Source organism: Phoenix dactylifera, chromosome 3 (genome assembly GCF_051530095.1).
Source record: "Phoenix dactylifera cultivar Ajwa chromosome 3, Ajwa_hap1_PhDact_Kaust_v1.1, whole genome shotgun sequence".
In the NCBI taxonomy this organism is placed as follows: domain Eukaryota; kingdom Viridiplantae; phylum Streptophyta; class Magnoliopsida; order Arecales; family Arecaceae; genus Phoenix; species Phoenix dactylifera.
The window spans coordinates 46,829,675-46,853,136 of record NC_143192.1 but is presented as its reverse complement, the minus strand read 5'-3'; the positions used below and the strand labels follow the sequence as shown (position 1 = coordinate 46,853,136).

The following is a 23,462-nucleotide window of genomic DNA, read 5'->3' as shown; positions in this document are numbered from 1 at the left end:
TCCAGTGCCTAAAATAAAGTAGCAGTTGGCCTGCTGGTAAATTCTTTTGGTAGGCGACATCAGATGGAATCTCAGCCACCATCGTGGTGGAGCATGGCTTACACCCTTTGTGTAGCCCAAAATTACCTGCGGACCTCATCTACTACAAAAAAGAGGGACAATTTTCAATGCTATCGGCTCTCTCCAGATTAAATTATCCCATATTCATTGCAAAAATCTTCAGAGGCAACACAGCATTCAGGAAAATTAAATCGAAGTTTGAGATGGATACAACACAGACGGATAGAACACAGATAAGCATTTACAACAGCAGGAGGATGGAAGATAAATTAATAAGCGTGACCCAGATTAACTGTTGGTGGACCCTGTCACTTTAAGCTAGTGCTAACAATTATACAGATGGGCATTCTCATATCACAGCCTTTCCATTTCCTAATGACAATGGCAACTCATGGAGTTGATAGACAACTAAAGGCCCCATTTAGTTTATGTACCATGAAGTGATCATATATAAGTGGTAATAATTCGGTGTTTACATACCTAATAACTGATTGACCTCCTTTGAGGTTTTGACTAAAAGTAACAGCATAAAGTAGCGAACAAAAAAGCGATATCTATAAATTACAATCAACCAAGGGAACTGCAGTCAATTCCATTCCTCAGATATGACTCTGTGGTTTTATGCCACTGTTCCTAAATCTGAGCTACCAATACAGCCATAAAATTAACATTCCTAGCCTCCATAAAATTAGACAAGATCAGCCTAGGTGTGAGTACTCCAGCTAGAAAATGATCACTCAACAAACAGGGAGAAGGTTGGTTGACTTAAGTTGACCAAGTTAATGTCGGCTAGGATGCAGGACACTTTAATGCAGCCTTTTCCTTTCCAATGACTCACTTGACCAGAAGCTCTTCCATAGTATCTCCTCAAGATGTAACGTCTTTAATTTTACCCTCAGTCAGGTTGGGCACTTTGTTGCCTAACCTCCACTATTATCTAATTCAGGCACCTGATAGAGTCCTCCGGTAAGCTGTTCGGCAGGCTTCCTCGAATCCTCACCAATTTTGGGCTCATCTGGTTTCTGGCAGATACAAGAAGATGGAAATTCATGGAATTCAACTCGCCCTAGCCTCATCTCATCTGGATCCCCCATGAAGGCTCTCTGGCATGCCTTCACCTTCCTTGCAAATGTCTCCCAATCCATCTGCTTCCGTGCCTTAAATAGAGAACTAAGCTTCCTAGCATTTGGCCGTATAGTTCTTTTATGCCCCATGTACCTCCTGCAAATTACAGTGTAGATCAATTGGAGATCAGTACTTTCCTGCAAACCTTAAGGAATCTGAGAGCATCTGAGAAAAGGAAAAAAAGGAAAGAAAAAAAAAAGGATCCACAAACAAGTTGCTTTTGCTCCTTTTAATCCACCATATGCATAGACAGGAAAGGATGTCACCATAGGATTAAACATGGTAGATGGAGATGTTTCCAGGCACTTGTCATGAAAGAACAGTCGACTGCATCTCCAGCAAGACCAGCTCAATCTTGTAGATCAAAATGTCAGGCAACGAGGAAGAGTGAACAAAGGAGGCAATAAGAAAAACATAGACGAAGGCAAGAGTCATAGTGAGGGTGATGTTAGGAGGGCAAGGAGCAATGCCTATAGAAAGGAAATTGAAAGACATGATGTGGACATGGACAGCATAGACTAGAGATAGCCCTCATGATAAACACAGCAAATGGTGATTGATTGATGAAGAGAAGAGAGTTAACAATGAAAAATTGGTGGAAGTGTGAATAAATTTTCAAGTCATGTCTCAAAAGATGGGATTTAGGAAGAGGCAAGGACAAAGCAGGACACTTATAGCTGAACAAGTTTGTAAGGGATAATACTTATGCTTATCTTCCACATGCAGGTTTCTCACACCTACGCAGCACAAATGCATCCTCCTCCACATTATATGGGCTCCCATCATGTTGGTTCAACATAAACTGCGGCAGAGCCCACAGCATAAGGACCATGACTATTGGTGCAAGAAATCTACATGAGTGGTTGTATAGGGTGCACCTTTGAACTCTAACATATCCTACAATGTAGAAAACGAGTGTGGAATCATGACACCAATATGTTGCCAATTTATGCTCTGGGATTTCAGAAAGGAAAAAAATAAAAAAGCTTATGGAATCCAAGCAAAAGCACAAGGGCCAAGGGTTGACCCTTCAGGTTTCATGGAAGCCAGTATGATAGAAATGTTACTCATTAGTCAAGGAAAAATACATTGTCAAATTCGTGATTTTCACTTTTCCTTTATATAAGCCCACTAAAACATCATCTAAAAACCAACTAGGATACTTGTAAAATACTTGGCAAACCATACTATATAATCTAGGACCTAATTCAATCCAAAAATTACAAAAAGCATCCTCTATTTCAACTAAGCCAATAAAAAAGACCTAATTCATTTAAACTCAGTTTTAGTCCCATACTTCAATTTAAGTCAATAACTGAGGCTCCCAACAACCAAACCAGTTAAAACTCAAAATAGAAAATAAGACTTCAGATCAGCTTTAAAATGAATACTTGGACCCTCAAATGGACAAAAATTGACAAAATTCTAATTCCAGTAGGAATCTTGATTTGCATCAGTTATCTTTGTACATATAGCATCATGTGAAATGTACAGATGCAGATATTGCATACCAGGACTAGAGATAGAAGCACCCAAGATTGAGAAAATAAGTTAGCTTGTTGGCAGCACAACAGTAAATGTTTGCGTCAAAGAATGCACATCATAGGGCATCAATTACATGGGTCTTACTAATTGAACAAAGACACAATCAGGGACTTGGAGTAGAAATCTTGTTAAGCAGTAGTGAACCACCATACATTTTACATGGATAAATTTTCAGAAACATCTTGAGAACTTTCTATGATTACCAGCAACCAAGGTTTTAATAGCAGCGTTATTCTGTTTCAGCAGAACCCCAAAACCATTCTTTATCATTATAACATTTATAAGAGCTGTTATTTGCACCATCATTGCGATTTGGAGTTATTTGTTTTTAAAATAATTACTATCACAACAGAAAGTAATAGGCAGTAACAGAACATTGACATTATTGTCCAAATCACTGTTCACTTGTTAGAAATTCGGGTCGAAGAAGCTCCCTCTTGGAAGGAAGATTGGTAGAAAAAATTGAAAATTGAAAATTATTGTTTTATTGAGGAAAACAGCGTATATGTCAAATAATGGCCATTATTTCTGTTATATAATGGCAGTTATAACAGGATAATGGTCAAATAATGGCTGTTGTTTAAATAACCAGGAACAGATGCCCTTCAAAACCATTATAACAGCCGTGGTAAAGTTATAGTGGCCATTATTTTAAACCATTCCTGCTATGGTTACCAGGCCTCCAGATGAATTTATTTGCTCTAGAAGAACCCAGTATATCTACACAGAACATGGAAAGCAACAGACTTGAACGTAAGAAAACCGTAAAACAACAAGAGGGAAAATTTAAGAAGTTACAAGCCCATACCTGCGGCCAGCAAGAATCTTGGCCATGTTTCCATTATTGTTTGTGACAAACACATCACTTTCATCACAGACAATGTAGTCAATGGCAGCAAGACGAGAAGAGAAGGGAAGAAATGGCTTCAAATCATCCCCAGCAAGCATCTCCTTCGTGTAGAAGTTTGGAAAAAGATCTTTAAGAGGCTGGAGGGTCTGTTCTCCACCATATATATCTCCAGATGCAATGTACATGTATGTATCATTTTCAAAACCAAGAGCTCTTAGCATCAAACCAACTTCATGTGGAGTAAATGGACACTTCCCTCGACTACGCTCATCCTCAGCACTCAGATCCTGCCAAATTGCCAGCTTCAATCATGTCTTAAATCATAAACAATATATGATACTTACATGTGTTTAGCAAATTGTGAATACAGAATGATCAAATATATGCTAGAATTTATTGCTATAGAGCAAACTCAAGATTTCAAAGAGTATACAATGCACATGTTTCAAAAGCACTGCCTTGCAGCCTTAGGATGATGTGGACAAGGGGTTCAACAAGCATGGCATGTGTGGGTGCCTTGGAGAGTGATTTGAACCAAGCCAGACATGTAATATACATTAGCAATTACATCACTAATCGCGAACAATTCAATTGAGTTATTCAATGGTGTTCTAAGACAACGATTTGCACCAGAATATCGTGGCTCTGTAGGCTTAAAAAGCAAAGGCATGGTACTTGCATGCATATCAGAGAGTAATGCAGTCAGCATGTTTCGAAAGCACCGCCTGGCAGCCTTGGGGACCTTGTGGACCAGGGGTTTAACGTGTTTGACATATGGGTGCCTTGGAAAGTGACTTGAGCCTAGGGATATGTATATACACATGCAATTACATTGCCAATGAGAACCATTCAATTGAATTACTCAAAAAAAGTAGTGCTCTAAGACCATGATCTGCAGCAGAATATTGAGGCTCCTTAGGATTGATAAAAACAAAGGCATGATACATTTCAATAAGTTATTAGCAGTATCATGACACAGGTGTTTATCTAGTGACCCAGTGTGCGACCATCGTCACTAAGAACTTTCTGATCAAAATGAAAATCAATCAAGATACTGCCAGAGAAATAAACATAACAGAAACCATGACAGATAAGGAGAGCACAAAGAATAATAATTTTTTTTACTCCAAGACATTAAGAAAATATAACAAAAACAGTAGTAATATTACAGGTAGTGTTGCCCAACGCTTCCTAATTTCCCCTAGCTCATGGCGTTCTTTCTCCCCACCACCATAATAACAACCAGAAAATGCAAGCATGTCAGGTTCAAACCTGCAGTGTCAATTAAAAACAAGATTCAGAGAGTGTAGCTAATAAGTGGAAAAGAAAGACACCCAGCATTTAGTCAATACATTAAGTAATAGAACAATTACTTTGATCAGGTTAGGAAGTGGCTACAAGACTCTTTTTATCTTCCATTATTTCTAGAAATAATCATAGTGAATACACGGAGTGTAACATAAGGTCTGGCGCATGCACTTCACATGAGCTTCTTTTTCTGTGATGTACATGCCTTGTGTTAAAAAAGCTTAGCTGTCAGCCTCTAGGCACTTCCTACAGGTCCAGCCCGGAGAAATGAGGCAAGGCAAGCCTAGAATAGCTTTCTTTAGCATTGCTCATTATTAATTGTTGTAATACCTCAAAACAACAAGATATATAACATTGGCTTTACTGTAGTCAAAACAGGGAGGCAAAAGTCAGAATTGACATACTAAGAAGTTTGATGATTATGGTTAAATTCAGTGAAGAAAACATTCCAATCGACTTGGACATATAGCATGGCCACCTTTTTAAACCATTGCGCTTGTCAGTTGTGTCAATTTCAACAAAGGGGACTTTTCAGATAATTGAGGAAACATGACCGCAGACCATGGTATATTGTACCGGTCAGTACCGGGCGTACCGTATCCATACTGACGGGTACCGGTATCGGTACACCAATGTCGGTACGCCTGGCGTACCGCATACCGTACTGTACCGACACTCGGTATGCCTATACTAGTGCGGCACTGGTACGGGGTTCGGTACCGGTACGGCGAACCTTGCCGCAGACCAAGGTATCAATTGGATAATTAGGTGCAAGGCAAGATCTTTCAATTTCAAGAGAGAGAAGGAAAGGAAGAAAGAAATATTAGAAGTGGCAAAGATTAGAAATGGGACATACAAATGCAAATGTTCTTATTTCATATCACAGTGATGTTTGACATCAACTAAGAATACAGGGAAAGCCATATTTCCTTAAAACATATTTCTAGCAGTTGGTAATGCTCCATTTTATTTTCCAAGCAAACAGAGAGTATGTACCTTAAGTGGACAGCAATAAATTGAGAGCTCATCTCTCGCATTCTCTGTACCAAACTTTGACCAAGTGCTTGGATAGGTTTTGTAAACCTTAGCGCATGATAATTCACACGGCAGCGTAATTTTTGCAGTTCATCATCAAGTCTGTTGGCTAGCCTGTAATCAAACTTCGTCAACTGCACAGCCTGCAATTTTATGAAGTCTTTAAATATGCACACATTTCCCAATCATGTCAATGAATACTGTAGCAGAAAACAACATGGCAATTCTAGTCCAATATCTCACAAACAATATACGTGTTTTAAACTTATTTGGTTGAAAAAAAGACATGCAAGGTAATTTTAAGGAAGTCAGCTTCCCCTACTAATTGTGGCAACTGCCAGTGTTTATGCATCAATAGAACATTATAGTTAAGTTACTGTTTAAAGTTAGCAAAGTCTTCTATACTCAGACTCCAGAAGTAAAGATGCAAGTGACAAAACATTTTACATCTCAAGTATTATTTCAGTAATGTAGTCTCAATTAAGCACATAGTTGAGTTACTTGGCCTACTTACACGCCTCCGCAAGAGAATTGGCAGCACTTGGTTCAGATAATATTCAGGAGTTGATTTCCTTGGAGGGCGCATAGTATAAGGAGGCTTTTCCATTGATCTCATTACATTATCTGGAATCCTCTTAACTATGGTGACATCTTTTGAAAGTGAGGAAATGAACCAGTCAACATCAAAAATGTTGGCAAAGTCACTGCAAAAGGAATTTTCATTAAATGAATGTAAATCAAATATAGTAATGTAACCTGAAGCATCTCTTCATTAAATTTTCATTGATCTCAGTTTACCTGTCATCTTTCCAGAAAGAATAATGATCCAGCTCAGGAACAACTAGAGTGGCATTTAGTATCCGTGCAACAACAACTGCATCTGTTATCTGAATATCAGAAAAGAAGTAATGAGAGCCAAGAAAAAGCACTGGCTGATAACCAGGGCTTGTTCTCTTTCCCATTAGTAAATAAATGTGCAAAGCCAAAGAAAAGGCATCATCTGCAGGATTTCATTCTAAATTTTGCTACTCATCCAGGGGTACAAGATGATTTAGATAACCAATTACTCAAAGCTGTAATGAGAACCATGAAAAAACATTGGCTGATGACCAGGGATTGCTCCTTTTTCCCCTTTGTATATAAAATGGCCAAGCCAAAAAAACGATGCATAATCTGTAGGACTCCATTCTAAATTTTGCCACTCATCCATGGGTACAACATGACTTAGATGATTAAGTACTTGAAGCATCTGGAAGGCCATTAAAACTATAATGTACTAGTTAGCAATTTCTTTTAGGACCTAAGGCGGTAGGTCAATTGAATGAACCATGTCAAAAGCAGAACTCCAGGAATCAAAATATATGGTAGCTTCCTTCAGGAAATTATCTCGGCAATTTTCAAAGTTTCAAAAGGCTGCAGAAGCATGTACTGTCAACCAGCAAAGCATCAAAAGGAGAGAATATAAAATTGTAAAAGAACATTTTAAAAAGAAAAAAACATACCCCTGTCCTTTGTTGATTTAATCCTCCACTTGTTGCTATTAATAAGTAACCATTAGACTTGTTTTCACGTACCGTAGCTAAAAGACATAAGCACAGAAAAATATTATATCAGAATAGGAGGTATTTACACTAAAAAAATGCAAAAAAAATATATATATTAATGTTTCTCCAGGGATGACCAATATTATACAGTGCCCACAAATATCACATACAAAGCAGCAGAACAAAAAGAGTAATAGAGATATAATCATGTAACCCTTTGAACACACTGAGGGAGACAAAAAAACCAATAGAGAGGAATATGATTTGATGAAACATGAAGCATGCAGAATCAAAATAACTGATTACGGACAAATACTTATTTAGTAGCCACAATAAACATGTGGAGGAAATTGTTTAATATTGTGAAAGAAAGAAATGATCTTTAGCAATTCTTGAAACTCTTCATAAACCAATCAAAAAAATCTTGACTAGCTGTTTAGTGACAGAGATTTCCTGTCCTTCGACTAATAGGTACAAATTGTAGTTAAAAAAGTTGAATCAATAACCATTTGAATATCTCCGCAGGTTCAAAAAGATCTACGACAATAGTCAACATGGCGACAGGGATACAAAAAAATTTCAGAAAGGTTCTCCTGGAGAACTGCATAAAAAAGAATAGCACCCTGATGAGGAGCCTTGCTACAGAAACTGATGGGTGAAAGATGAAGATGATCGCATTAGCTGCATGTAGGGCTCTCCCTTAAACAGGCATCATCATGTCAGTGTTGGATAGGGAGGTTGCTCCTCTAGTAAACTTCTTTCCAACAATTTCTTGCTAAAAAACGTATGAAACTTCTAACTTCTCATATATGAAGATTCAGCGACATTGATAAAGCCACTAGCGCACATGGAAATAAACAAAGAAAAAAAGGGAAACTAGGCAAACAAGTATAAAATGCAAGGCAGATTCTCATTCAGATGATAGCCAGGTTTGTACATGAATAAGGTGGGCATGGACACTGGGACATTGAGGATACCAAAACAGGTGACAACTAATGTTTCGTAAAACAAATGACCAAACAAAATCATGATGTGCCTAACCTATATGGTCCAAGCAGGAGAGTTATCAACAAGGAGGTTACACTAAGGTTGATTAATAATTCTTTTGTTGAAATTTCTGTTTTACATTAAAGGCTAACTTCTGTTGATTGTATTGTCAACTGACCCTCTTGCCATCCCTGGAACTGTAGTCATAAATTAAAAAGTTAAGTAACAAAGACCTCCATTTTCCCGTCTTCCCTCGCTATGGATGCCCTTAGAAGACAATTTCCTGCTAACAGTCGTCACAGAACACCCCCATGCATGCATATATCCTCTGGTCCTCATGCAATGTTGAAAACAACACCCCCCTCCACCTCGCGCCCCCCCCCCCCCCTCCCTTCTCTCCCCTCCAAAATAAAAAAGAAAGGAAAAAAAGGATAAAAAGTGGGGAAAAGATGCCCTAACATGTTTCTAGACATTGGCTCCAAAATACGCGCCACATTGCATATAGTAATCATTAAGCAGAGAAAGGAGTGCTGAGGAGAACGAAAAAAACTAGACTTCGCCAAACCTTTCATTTCTTTCTATATTGACAAGAGGCATTCACTTCACTAGAACACCATTCTCTTAAAACAAGAATACTAGGAGCATATGTCTTACATAAGCTAAAGATTGACACTCGTGTAAAGCCAACTTGCATTAAGCTCAAGCAGTGTTGGCAAAATTTGATGACGTCATAAACTGAACTCAAACTAGCATGATTTGCATTCAGCTTACAATACTTACAGATTGAGTTGGGTTTTCATCAGATGTTTTGGTTAGGAATACATGTGAATTGAATTCAGGTTGATGCCATGACTTGTCATGACTACAAAAAACATGTTGATTGAGTCAAATGGGATTTCTATGTTAATCATCTCATTTTTGAGTTTAACCCTCCAAATTAAGGTTTGAAGCACCAAAATACAGGAACATACTGGTTACATACCAGCACTGTACATACTGTGGCATGCCCCTATATTGACTCATGGTTCATTGATATGCGCGGGTATGGCACATGATACATATCTTGGTGTGTCCCTTATATGTCTCGGCGAGGGACATACCATACCACAACACAGTCAATTCTTAGAACCTTTCTACAAACAGATTCTTTTAAGAAGAACAAGGCCTTTCTTTCAGTCTGCCCATATTGATTTGCTACAAGTCCTCCCTGTTCTAACCCTCTTATACTAGCAAATGAAAAAATTGTCAGCAATCATTGCAATGCTTGAGAACCTCTCTTTCCCCTTGGCCGCAACCTTATGGCCCTATACCCATCAACAGCTACAGACAATCCACTTAGTGGTATAGTAGGCTAAGTGCCTATTTTTCTCCAGTCATGGCAATAACATCTACAAAGATCCCCTCTTGAGCATTTCCAGACCTAGTACAACTATTTCATTGTACCTAGAAGATAAGGTAAGATTTGGTCTCTTTCTTTCATAATAAGTTAGAGAAAGGTGGACTAATTTCTAGTGAAAAGAGAGTGTTGGGTTGGTTAGCTTGTGTCAAGTTAGGGTGAGTTGTCTGATGTTGGATTGGCTGATTTGGTCAGCCCTATTCATTTTCTCATAATTTTCAAGCTTGTTTTTATATTCTAGCTCAAATGACTTCAACTTCAACACAAGTTTGTAGTTTCCAAAGCATTAAATTTACCCAATAGAGATTGAATCTTGCCTATCTAACCTTCAGCATATGTAAGTTACATATTGCATCAAAATAGATTAAATGTTCTCTAGAATGGCCTAAGATACACCTATCTATAGGCAAGCCCTCAAGATTATACGAGGAAAGGTTTTACAATAACAACAACATTTGGTCTTGGCATTCTTCTTCCAACCCCTCAAAATGTCATAATACCAAGGCTTGAATTTTCAGTCAGAACGAGTCCGTTGCAGAAGAGACCAATCCAAATCTGACTGAAATTTTCAGTTTTGGCTAGTTTTGGCAGAAACCAACCGAAATTAATATTTTCAATCTTCTTTCTATTTAACAGGTGTCTATGTTCTATATTTTCTACTATTCTTTAAAATTTGTCAGTATCATTCAATATCACATTAATCTAAGGCTCTAATGATCTAAATTATGTTATTTTTTGTTAAATTTTTTTTATTATAGAGGGTAAATGTAACATTTATGTATGTCTTTATTAATTGGAAAGTGTTATGCAATTCTATAATTCTTTTTCTACTTAAACGAGTTTTCTTTTGTCTTCTTTTCTTTTCTTTTAGAGCAAAATGATATATTAAATTAAATAATAAAATAAAATAGATTTTTATCTGGGTGGAAGTTTTCATGCTTAAATGGATTGTCAAAATGGAACACAATGAAATAAGCTCAATGGTTTCTTTGCTCATATGAGTTATTAAAATGAAATAAAACAAAATATGTTAAAACTAGAGCAAAATGTGAAGATTATAAAAACAAAAAAGTGCAAGGACAAGGAAGCAATAAATATTAGAGAAAGTGTAGAGTAATTATAAAAATTAGAGAGAAGTACAACATCTCTAATTAATTGAGCTTTAAAATAGCTCAGTTTCAAGATGAAAGCAGCCAAAATACATAAATTATGATTCTAAACAACTTGAAACATAATGAAATGTACTGAAATAACTTTTCTTTTTTTTACTTACATTTTTTTGAAATTATTCTATTTTTTACCAAACCTCAGAAACTTGAAGCAAAACTACCGTAATAGCAGAAATTGCTAATCTCTACCTACAGGACCAAAACCAAAACCGAGTTTAAAAATCTTGCATAGTACATCACTACTGCATTGTTTCAAATATGCAGATCATCTTCTTTGTTCCTCAAAGCAAGTTTGTTTCTTTCACACCATGGAGCCCACGGAACTGCAAATAATACAATTTTCCAGATCATCTCTTCCTTAGTTCCTTTCGTGTAACTCTCCTACACTTTGAACATGGTATCACCCATTAATGCAACAAGTTGTCATGACCCAGCCTCAGAGCTCACAAAATTTTACTACCAATAGAAAGATTTAACAATTCACTAATTTGCTTCTTATGTTTGACAAAATTAGCAAGAAATTATGCAGCAACAGAAACTTCAGAACACTACCTTATAGTACAAAATAAATCTCTTTATATCGTTAATGTCTCACAACAAGTCAGCTCATTACTTTGGTGTCTATTTTCCTTTTTGAAAAAGCAAATGATACACACATATATTATTTTCTCTTGCAGAATATGTTAGGCATGCATTAAAGACATCAAAGGAATGAATTTTTAAGAAGAATTTCAACAGCCAACCTAAAGAGATATGAGAGATTTTGTTAATTACAATGATGATAAAACATTCAATGGCTACAGCATGTTTACTAACAATTTAAGTGCCAATTTGTAGGCAGCATTCATAAAAGAGCAGAAAGAAGTAGCATGAAAAAGCATTTGGTCTGGTGGAAATTTTGAGAACTATTGGCACATCATATACTTTAGAAGTGTAGCTAATGCTGAGAACCCCTAAGAATAGATACACAAAGTATTTATATTTGCCTGGAGGTAAAAACTAGGAGATGTCCTTGCGACTGAGTATGTAGGTATGAAAAAAATTGCCAGATGAAAGATAGAGAACTTACATCTGAAATGAGGGCCTCTATTACTACAACCATAGTAGAGATCTGAATATTTTGACTTCCATATATCAATCGGTTCATTGTGACCCTGCGAATAGCTTCAAATTAATGGCACTTAATCAATATGATTGATGGACACAGCAATTCATCACAATAAAAACTTGCAATGGAATGACGGCCTCTAGCACTACAACCATAGTAGAGTTTTGAATATTTTGACTTCCATATATCAATTGGTTCATTGCGACCCTGCGAACACTTCAAATTAATGACACAAGTTCAGTACTTGTGAAACATTTAATTATTTGAATGTATCAATAGAAGCACCCAAAGTCATCTCACGTTTCTCTTTCAATTTATAGCAGGCATTTGTTCTTGAGTGATGAGGGTCAGCTTGATGCAGACCTTGAGTCTGAGTCTACTTCGTCAAGCACGGTGGAGGATCAATATGACTTAAATGAATGGATATTACAGTTCATCACAATAAAAACTTCCAATGGATATTGTTGGGAGCATGATTACCTATTCTTAATAACCTGTTATGCAGAGGATTTACACCTTGATATCCTCTTTGAACACTCTGGATCATTTCAGACATCAACAGATTTCACAGAAATACCCAGGTGGTCATGCTACAGAGGACTCCTATGTCATGAGCATTTTTTTCTATAACCTATTATAACTTCAATCAAGATTACAGGAGACTACCTGACTCTAAAAGCTTATTAGGTGTCAGATAAAGCAGTGGATTGTTAGAAGCTACGAAATAACTAGCACTCATGAAGGTTCACTAGATTGAATATAAAAACTAGAGAGGCAAGTCTACATAACATTGATGTATGTAAGCAAACTCTAATATAGATCGAGCTCCATGAAGGTTATGAGGCGAGAGAATATGCTCATCAAACAAAAAGCCACTCAAGATCAGATGATAACGATAGGGTGACCCAGATATCTCTAGAGTCAAATTTAATGCCAAAAAAAGAAGTCTAGTTTCAATCAGCATGAGCCTGTATATAGCATGTCTACTATAACAACATCATGTCCACTTATTCATGATATCAGGAAAAAAACATTTTTCAACAAATGACGGTAAAAACACAAAAAACTTGTCTCTAGTTTTTAACTTCTGAGCTCACTTTTTTCTTTATTTTTTAGAAGGTAAAAACTATAATGAGCTTGCTAATTTTTTACATGCACAGGGCTTATTAGTGATAAAGAAGTAATTCCATAAGGCATATGGTCAACTAAATTGCAAAAAGCAGAATTCCATATGATGTAATATGCATATGACATGATCAAGTCATATCTTATGATTGAAGAGATCACATGATCCATAATACAAAGCTAAACCTTATAACCCTAAATGCTAAACCTTATGACCCTAAATGATCCCAATGCAAGGATAGAATCCAGATCATTAAGGGCTATCCTATACAAATTATAAGACTGGGATAATAGATCTATTTTAATAATACTGGTTTACAAATGAATAGGTAATCGGTGGTAGCGATCTACATGGACCACTGATTGCTTAGAGCGGTCCTACCAATGGATTGTGCATGTTGTCCTAAAATTTTGTATGACATGAGACCTAACTAAGAGGACTCAATGGTTGTCAACCTATGCTTCCTGAATAATAAATAGACCACTACTAGTACATGTTTATTTATTAAGATCAAGAATAACACCAGAAAAGGAAAAATCCTTTAAAATTATGCCTAATTGTACTGAATTGTAAAATAATGAACCATAAATCTTTAGAAAGTAGTTCCTCATAGTACATATCATCAGATTGACGAATGATAGGAATTTTTCCTTCTAAACATTCATCAAATTTTATCTCAACCATAAACCAGTAAAAATTATCCAACATGAGGTAGCGTTTATAGCATGTTCCATCAAAGTTTAAGAACATTTCATGACCACCTTTCAATGACCTAGCATACTTGTAGGAGCATCATCTCTAGCAAGACCTCCTTTTAATGAACTTCATTTTCACGTGCCAAAATCACTCAGATACCAACCAAGATCGCACTGTTTTGATCTCATTAAGCTGATTCTCCATATGAGTCATGTCTAGATATCATGCTTTCATGATCATATGAAGGGCCTTCATTGGTGGATCCATATCATAAAACTCCATTTTTTTAAGTGTAAGTTATAAATTTTAACATAATAGGGATGAGCAGAAGATCCTAGAATATCGAGGTCTTAGCTCAAGAAGAAAGCGGCGGTCATGTCAACAATCTTTGGAAGCAAGCAGCACAAGCATATACATGAAGACATGTTCTCCGTGAAGACCAACACTGAGTTAAAGACCTTCATCCATATAGAGAATGAAATTGACAGCCGTGTGCAGACTTCACAAGTCAAAATTAAATGATATTGTTATGCCGCATTATGTTCCTTTATCCATAAGATGAGTTGGTGAGTTGGGGGGGGCGGGTGTAAGTTTGTAATGCCAGTAGAGCAAACAGCAATAAAAAATTGCTTATCTCTATAATCAACACCAATTCCCTTGTGCCAAACAAGATATTAACAGGATAAAGAAAATCTAATCATACTTTACTATCGGAAGGTTCAACCTACCCGAAAGTAATTAGGGCCCCGCTTCACAGCTCACACTCTTTATATCGAAACAAGTTAACGTCTTTTCAGAAAAAAAGAAATAAAGAAAAAAAAAGGGCAGAACATAATTAGATATAGCTTGTTATCTTTTTCTTTCTTTCTTTCTTTCTTTCTTTCTTTTTTATCTTTTTCGGTATTAAAAAAAACAGAAACAAACAAACAAGAAAATAAAGAGCTACGCCTCGTCCGACGTCAGGATTGACAGGAGCCAATTATAAAAACGTCGACAACATTAATCTGGTAATCAACCAATATCAACGCAGAAGAGCGAAAAAAAAAAGACGATTTTTTCCAGTTCTGGGGAAATGAACTCGTACCTGCTTGGATCGCCACCGTCCCCGGAGGCGCGACAACTCGAGGTCGGCGGCGATCTGTCCGGTGAAGAGCGAGATGAGGCCCAGGGCGAAGAGCATCAACCCGCACAGAACCGAGCCTGGAATCGTCCTCCTCTTGCATGACCAGCTGGCGCGGAGCCGCTTCTTGGGGGAAAACAAGAAGAAGCCACGGGGATCAAACCTCCTCATTGCCACACCCATCGTGATCAAGATCGAGGTCGGAAACGCCCACGGATCTCATAATAGCCCGACCGCAAACCCTAGTATCCCGGTAGCCTCGAAGCCCACGGCATTAATGGCGCGGGCCAATCATCGAACACTGGAGGGGAGGAGTAATCTTCTCAGCAAGTGGAGATGGATGGGAATGTAATGGCGGACGGAAGAGTAATGGGCACGGCGTTGGGAGCTTCGTTGTGGGGCAGCGTGGAAGTTTGAGAGGAAGCGGGGGGGAGGTTTCCTTGGTTTACATGGGGAACGGAGCAAAGAAGGAAAGAAAGCGGGGTTTTGGTAGTGTCATCGAACATCGCGGGATTACGGAAGAGAAAGAGGATTCTGTGGGACGTGGCATGGATGACGGGAATGTATATATTGTGGTCCCTCTTATTAGTTTATTGGTCGTTCTGGGAGGTGAGATACGGTTTATTTTAGCAACTGTTACTGATTCCGTTTTCTTTTTTTTTTTTTGCATTTAGTTTCTTGGAGTCGATCTCACCGGCCAAATTGCCGGTAATTAGCAACCAGACTACCTGAACGACAAACTAATCATGACCAAAGCGATGATTTGTTGATTTTTCTTTTTTTTTAGCTATAGCAAATCACGAAACGCTCTAGATGCTCTTTTTCTAACCCACGGGCACCCAGTTCGCGGCTCCGCTAGCCTTTTTGAAAACATGCTCGGCCTGGAACGTCACGCTGCTGTTAATTATGATCCGGATATTTCAAAACAAGAAGTGGCACTCATCTACACCATCGGATAAGTCCCTTCGAGCCATGGAAATAGAATATTTCTTAGTGCTGGTAGGATGAAATACAGTGAAAGATTTCCCAAAGGGGCAGATGACGAAATTGAGAGTGGATGGCTAGGAGGTCCAAAAGGTTCTTTTTATTCATCTAAAATGCTGACCTCTAATTTGTTAACAATATATTTATTTTCTTGTTCTTTTTTATTTTCATTTTGTCTGATTTACACGAAGTTGTATAATTTATTACTCTTTTATACAGAATTAAATCAAGCTTTCTTTCATTTATTAGCTACCAGTACACAAAAATATTGAATGCATTTAAATATGAACTTAACTGATCCACTCTCTTGTAACTACCAAAATTAAAAAGAACACAGGAAATTGCAGAGTTTTTGCTGTTCTCTTCATTGAAATAAATTTTTTTTGTGTTTAGTATTAGTAAAATATGATAATTTGAGGTGATACTGGCACATATGGCAATTTTTACTGAAGGAATATTAAATCATGAATGGGATAAGGGTTCAATTTGAAACCTTGACAATAATAAAAACCAAGCAGATAAAGAAAGAAGGGAACTCCAATACCATCATCTAATAACTAAATATGTAATAATTGTTCAAAGGACCAAGGTCATATTTTAAAATTCATAAAGGGGTGAAAGGAAGAATGAAGGAGGAAAAAAATGGGACTGACATTTAGGTGGTACTAAGCAATCTAAATTAAACATGTTGAAATAAGATTGTGCTCTCAAATAAATGAGAACTATCTTGCACGGGAGAAGATGAAATGTTAAAGCCATGAAATTAATGCATTCGCTCGAATTAAATTGACAAGCTATATTGAATCTAATATAAGATGTACACTTGCAACTAAGCTTTATGCAAAAATCAAACATACAATAAATGCATATCAAAAAAATATTAATTGCAATCTTTTGGTAAAACATGTTTAGTGTCTTTACTTGGATTTAATAAGACTGCAGAGAAGGAAGTAATTCTCTCAACTTATTTAACTTGAATTTCTCAAAAAAATTCCGGAGAAAGTAGAAGGACCGGTGAAAGTAGAATCTAGATCTTATTTTCTTTTATCAATGCATAATGAACTGAGATATATAGCTTCTATTTAAACTAGTGAGGTCCACACCTACATAATTTGGATGGATTCCTCCTCTATTTAAAAGAAGACATAGCTTTTCCAAAATAGATATTACTAATGGAAACAATCATGAAAAAACTAAAATTCCATAAGAGGTATATCTCGACTTCTATATCAACTTTGCCTTTAGGTAATCTACCTAATTTTTCTTAGATTGGAAAATATCTTCAATTCAAAAATCTTTTTTGAAAAGAATTTGAATTTGACTAACTCATTTCAAGATCCGGATCACTGATTAGATCTTGATCACTCTATGCCTCACCTTTAAGAGGCAACCTATATTGTAGAGTTTCAAAAGTTATCCACTTTTTAAAAAAAGTATTTTAAAGTTATAGTTTAATAAAGTTTACTATGCAATATTTGGTTTCTTGATGTGGCGGATCTTGCTTCGAGATCTTATTCAGCATTGTCCGTCGTGGCTAAAGTTGTTTACATTGAATCCGACGATCTTTCCGAATTAGGATCTTGATGCCGTTCCATCATTATTCTCCACAAAAATACCACTTTTGCACTTGAATTCTATTTGATTCATGCATCAATCTTTTATTTGATTTATATATCAAAGCCTCAATTCTTTAAAATCATTTACTAGTCCTTAAAAAGCTATGATCCATTATAAATCAATCTAACCAGCATTGAGATGTTGAATATAAAGTATGTGGACCATTTTGTCTTAAAGTCAAGGATCCTAGTTTCCTTTCCAGTTCCCAAAATCTTCATAATCTATATTTTTAGTCCCTAAATTTTCTGGATTTCCATTGAATCCGTATTAACATATTCATAGTCATAAATTCAACATTCTAGAACAACTCAATTAGATGTGATCGGTCGGAATACATAAAAAATTAGAGGATTTTTTCATAAGTTGAGAAATAGTTTGGATAACCAAAAAAATTAAAATTTCATAACCATAATCATAATTATTTAGCCTTTCTCTAGTTACTTAGAATTTGCTTTGTGGATCCTCATTTACCATGTATTTATTTCTAGGTTATCTCATAATGTTATTCCAAGTTTCTTCGTATCTTTCTTCATAACTTCTATCCATCTTAATTTAAGTTTTTCTTTTTTTATAACTTTTAACACAAATCAAAGTACCCCTTCTCACATGAACCTCCTCAGATCTTAGCCGCACATATCCATATCATCGTAAACCTTCTAAAAAATAAATCAAATATTAAAATTAAAAATAATATAGATCTTTAAAATTATATTTATTTATTTTTTAATAAAAATACATATATGAGATTTAACAATAACAAATGTAAGCACAAAAAACATTACCGCCGCCGGCACTAATACATTGCATCTTTACTTTGTAACACAAAAAATTTCTTAATTTATCATGAATAATTCATGAATTAATCATGGAATTTAAGAATAATTGAATATTTCTAAATCGATTCATTTTAGAGGAATAATTCAAAAATTATTTGGTCAAGAGAAAAATTAAGAATATTGTAAACATGGGCATCTCACCAAAACATGCACATCTCTTAGTTTAAATAAAAAACTTCTAGAACAAATCTCGGTAACGTCTCCTTTGTTTTTAAAGCCGTTTAATCGGGAGAAAAACTAGGTTCATACGCCGTCGTTCTCACTTCTCTCACTCAGCTCATAGCACACAGCCTTGGAGGGTTATTTTATAGTTTAGGTAACACCGCGGAGTATGAATCCCATCTGACCAAAGGAAAGTCCTCGTCGCGATCTCTTTTTTATCCCGCGATTGTCCTTTTCCTTTCTTCTCCTCGTCGTCTCCCCCTCGCGCTCCAGTTCCTCCACCCAAGGTACGGCCTCTCTCTCTCTCGCTCACTCTCCCTATAGCTCTGCCTCCCTCCCTCCCTCCCTCTCCTCGGCCTCTCCCTCTCCCTCGCCCCTCTAGCGGCAACATCTTCGTTTACTTGTCTCTTTCTTTTCTCTCTTTTGTTAATGGTGTTTGAAGTACCATGAATGGGAATAGGAAGTTGCGATCGGCATGTTCGATGCCTAATGAAATGTCCAGGTCTGGTATAGGTTCGATGGAATGCTTCTGCAGATGGATGCTTAATGAAATGTCCATGTCTGGCATATGTTCGATGGAATGCCTAAATGGTCTTGCATGTAAATTTTAGGGAGTGAGTTTGCTGATGTATTCTTCCCCTTCTTTTATATGACTGGACCTTTTATTGGCACCCATATGTTGTATTTGATTGTTGTTTGCTGTTGACGGTGCTATTACAATGTCATATTTATATTATAGGACTCCTCTCTGTGTCCAAGCGAATGAAAAGGATTGAAATTTTGTAAAATTTTCTTCAATGGGATATCAGGTGTCGTCCCTTGGATTTCAAATCTCAATCAGGCTTGAGATTGTATAGAAAGGGACAAGAGGAAACTAATACAATAACCTATTTGAAAAAAATATGTAAGCAATGCAGATAATTTTTACTATATACAGTGACATAATTAGTATTACATCTAGGTTATTATTCAATTTAGAAAAAGTGACATGTGCATAGCTCCATGATCACTCATCAGTAATTCACTGCATGCCTTGTCTTTGTTGCAGGCTTTGGGGTGGGGGGTGGGGGGAGAGATTTAGGCTGGAATGTACTCAAGTGCATTTGGCCCCTAATGCTTTCTAGTGAAAATCAATGATAGATCTTTCAAAATAAAATTTGACACTATTGAACTTGATTTATGTGCACAAAATGCCTAGAAACAAAAAATCACACAGTTTTGAGATCTTTTACCCATGCATCGAATGGATGAAAATAAACAATTTTAATTGTATAATGTCATATCTTCATTTGATCTGTAGTCTATAAGCATCCAAATCAGCTGAAATTTGATCTGTACATGTTTTAAAGTATTTAGATCAAGACCAACGGTTTAGTTTTGCATGTATTCTTATTATGTATTCTGAACAAAGTTTAAAATTATCTCCCTCAACCCCTTTAGAGTTTTCTGGATGTAAGTAAATCTTTTTGGAAGTAGCAGCTGAAATTAGTCCAGTGATCTGGTGGCTGTATTTGGTTAGAAGTTGCCAGCTTACCAAGCTGGTAAATTATCTTGGTGGTTGTACCAGGGACTTGAGTTTGAATCTTGCATTCATCAGAGTTTGGGGGGTAACTGTATTTTGGAGGAGGGCTGCTCCCCTGGTTGTGTAGCCCACCCACCTGCGGAACTCTTCTACAGAAGAAAGGAAGTGGCTGTATTTAGTTGGTTTTGGCCACCCTCTTCCGAAAATAGTGGTCCTATCATTTATTTTGATATGAAATATAACATAGAACTATGTTTTCTTGTGACTGTATACTAAGTGGTTAGCTTCTCATGTTTAATAATAAATATTTGTATCAGTAGTGAACTACTTCAATACAGATAGTTCCAATGGATCCTAGTATGAAACAACTGCAGCAGGCTCTAGTCGAGATTGAAACTGAAGCTGAGCATCTTCTTTTGGCGCGTAATCAGGTATGAGCCATTCTTATTCAGTTTCTACTGCTAACTCTGGGAGTCTCAGTATATCTAATCTTCTTGTGATTTTCTATGTTAAAACAGATGGTTGAAAATGACAGATTGAGGAATGGTAACAGAGAAGCCTTAACAGCTCTCCGTAAGAGAGCACGCACAACAAAGAGTAGTGTTCCATCTCCTTTTGAGGCAATAATGAAAGAAATAGAGGAAACTAAATCGAAGGAATTAGTAAAGGAGATATGCCCAACTTGTGGAAATCATGACACGAAGGAACATACATGGATGATGTTTCCAGGGTCTGATATTTTTGTCCGCATGCCTTTTCATGCGGTGCACACCGTTTTGGAGAAAGGTACTTGCTAAATTACTATCCATGCTATTAGCTTGTAGCAAACAGAATGGGTTATTTCATATTGCGTGATCAAATCTAGCTGATGTTGAATCAGATGCTCGGCAACTTATTTTGTTTGAGAAGTGTTTATGTTCAGTTATAGGCAAAGGTCAGGAAACCTAGCATACTCCAGAAGATTTATGATCTTTTACACTTTCTAGATGAGTGTCTAGACTTGAGACAGTAAGAGTTTTGTTTATCCTAGATTCTTCTTGACTGTTAGTGATACTGAAATATGGGTTATCTATAATGATTATATAGTTGTAAGTTTATACATAAGGTGTCATTCTGGTATCTTGCCATTTCTGTAAGCTCGTAGTAAGAAAAAGAAGTCCCCATTTCTCTCTGACCTTTTGGTGCTGATTTGATTTTTGGTCTCATTGTCCCCCGAGCAAGCTTCAATGTCTATCACCTTGAGTGTTTCCAAGATTCAGAGTGTACTGATCTAAGCTAATTCATGCGCAAGGGGATGAGTGCCTCATGATCTCAGGTCAGAAGAAGGCTCAGTCTCTGGAATAGGTGTTTTAGCCTATTCCAAGTGTTCCTGAGTCAAGTGAAGCATGGTATTATAAATGTGATGCAGACAACTCCTTTGAATCTTTAAAACACAAATTTCAAGTTTTGCTTTCATTCTGACAATTGATGGATTTTGCCTTTTTCTATGAAGATGAGTTACTCCAGCAACTGGCAAAAAATGTTGCAATTGCCAAAGCTTTTATGTAGCTTTACTTAAGATCATGGCTTCCTCGCCGGTCGCATTAGATTCTGCGGTTTCATCTTTTCCCTATATTTACTTCTTATTAGGTTCAGTGTGCTGGTAGCATTAAGTACCCTTGTCTCAGCTGCTGCACTGATGTTTACTTATATACTGACTTTATTAAGTTCAGTATCTGTAGATTAAAATTATGCTTATGAGCTATATGAACTTGTGAATTAGACTTCTTGTCCGTCTATGTACTGTTAACATAAGGATTCATGGTTTCCTGAATCTGAGCTTTCCTGACCTGCTGCTTGACCCTGAGTTCAAAATGCCTTCACAGCTTCCATTCTTTTCACAACCACAATTGTCAAATTCTGTCATCAAATGGATAACTGAGTGTTATATCTGGTCATTAGAATTTTTATTTTTGTTTTTTTTGGGGATTTTAGATCGCATCACTCAAATTATACTGGAAAACTTGATTTCTTTTGTTATGATATTTTTTTTTTGCTTGTGGTGTAGATCAAGAACGACTGGACTATGACACCAAGAAACTACAGAGCTATGTTAAGGAGAAAACATTCATAATTTCAGAAAAAGGAGCTCTTGCTGACAGGTTCAGTCCTGGCATCCTTAGTTCTCTTGTCACCCTGACTGATAAATCCAGATAAATTTTGGGGAAGCATGGGTACACTATTGCAATTGTATTCCTGTTTCTTGGACTTTACACTTTATTGTAATTCATCTTTCTTATGATTTATGAATGGTAGCCCTTCATTCTATGGGCTTACGTGCAAACACACTTGCTAGCGTTAAACTGGCAAAGGGTGCAATGTTGTTGTTGTGTCTATTCCCAATGCTTTAGAAATTGAAATAAAGAAAATTACTTTGCATAGCATAGAAGGAAGGGGGACTACAGGCAGTGTGTGATAATTTCGTAAAAATACTTACATTTGAAATGAGCATGGTTTGTTCCATCCTAATAAGCATGCAGAGAAATACTGCGGTTATTTAACCATTAAGCTTGAGAATGCTATAGATTTGATGAAGCTAAGCATAGTATCACAAGTTCAGTATGAAAATCCAAGGCCTTGATTCATTGTGCACGTTGACTGTTTCAACTTGCCGAATTAAGCTTGCTACAGAATCCGGGCTGAATGATTTTATAATGGCATCTCTTCTGAGAAGTATGATGCTGCAGAATCTGGGTGGTGGTGAATTGGGATCAATTTCACTGGAATACAAGTGGGGCCAACTATCTTGCTTACTCTGCTTCCGGGGGTAGTGATCCTTCTTGATATTTCTCACAAAGAAATGAAAAGAAAAACAGTCATTGATGTTTGAAGAGTGGAGGATTGGGACCTTGTTGCTGAAATAGTATGGCTAGGGTTTAAAATAATTGCCATCCTAATAGCTTCAAGGGGATTCTTTATGTCTCATATATGGACAAGATTTGATTGAGAACTATTTTCCAGTAGTTATTTTATTATAATACTCATTGTACAACAAAAATAATGGTGATCGGTTGATATTCCATCATCGGCCAAACTGAGATAATATTTTCTAATCTAAATCATTCTACATGCTGAAATATAACTGTTTAATGATCATTAAAAATAAAAAAATATTTTATTTTGAGTTTTTTTATGTATATCTTTATGAATATCTGAGATTATGATTATATCTTTGCAAATTATATTTTTTTTTGCATATATATTTTTATAAATATCTGAAATTGCATGTATAT

At 36.5% G+C, this 23,462-nt stretch overlaps 2 protein-coding genes across 6 annotated transcripts; one reads left to right on the top strand and one right to left on the bottom strand.

Moving 5' to 3' along the window:
• LOC103716543 (O-fucosyltransferase 29-like) lies at positions 1-15,607 on the bottom strand. 3 transcript variants are annotated; one of them, XM_088718671.2, is made up of 9 exons: positions 15,034-15,605; positions 12,089-12,173; positions 7,426-7,502; positions 6,722-6,810; positions 6,438-6,627; positions 5,885-6,066; positions 4,750-4,852; positions 3,539-3,867; positions 1-139 (listed from the first exon to the last, which is right to left on the bottom strand). In XM_088718671.2, the coding sequence occupies exons 1-9, from the start codon at positions 15,250-15,252 to the stop codon at positions 136-138; spliced, it is 1,278 nt and encodes a 425-aa protein (XP_088574797.2). In that variant the 5' UTR covers positions 15,253-15,605; the 3' UTR covers positions 1-135. The 3 variants fall into 3 exon arrangements, with proteins under 3 accessions (XP_088574797.2, XP_038976410.3, XP_026664038.3); XM_039120482.3 differs by having other exon boundaries at positions 4-142; XM_026808237.4 differs by lacking the exon at positions 1-139 and adding an exon at positions 481-1,281 and having other exon boundaries at positions 15,034-15,607.
• Positions 15,608-18,752: 3,145 nt separating this feature from the next.
• LOC103716544 (P53/DNA damage-regulated protein) lies at positions 18,753-22,618 on the top strand. 3 transcript variants are annotated; one of them, XM_008804581.6, is made up of 4 exons: positions 18,753-18,955; positions 20,529-20,621; positions 20,709-20,976; positions 22,238-22,618. In XM_008804581.6, exons 2-4 carry the CDS (start codon positions 20,538-20,540, stop codon positions 22,384-22,386), a joined length of 501 nt encoding a protein of 166 aa, XP_008802803.2. In that variant the 5' UTR covers positions 18,753-18,955; positions 20,529-20,537; the 3' UTR covers positions 22,387-22,618. The 3 variants fall into 3 exon arrangements, with proteins under 3 accessions (XP_008802803.2, XP_008802802.2, XP_008802801.2); XM_008804580.6 differs by having other exon boundaries at positions 20,511-20,621; XM_008804579.6 differs by having other exon boundaries at positions 20,508-20,621.
• The last annotated feature ends 844 nt before the right edge of the window (positions 22,619-23,462 follow it).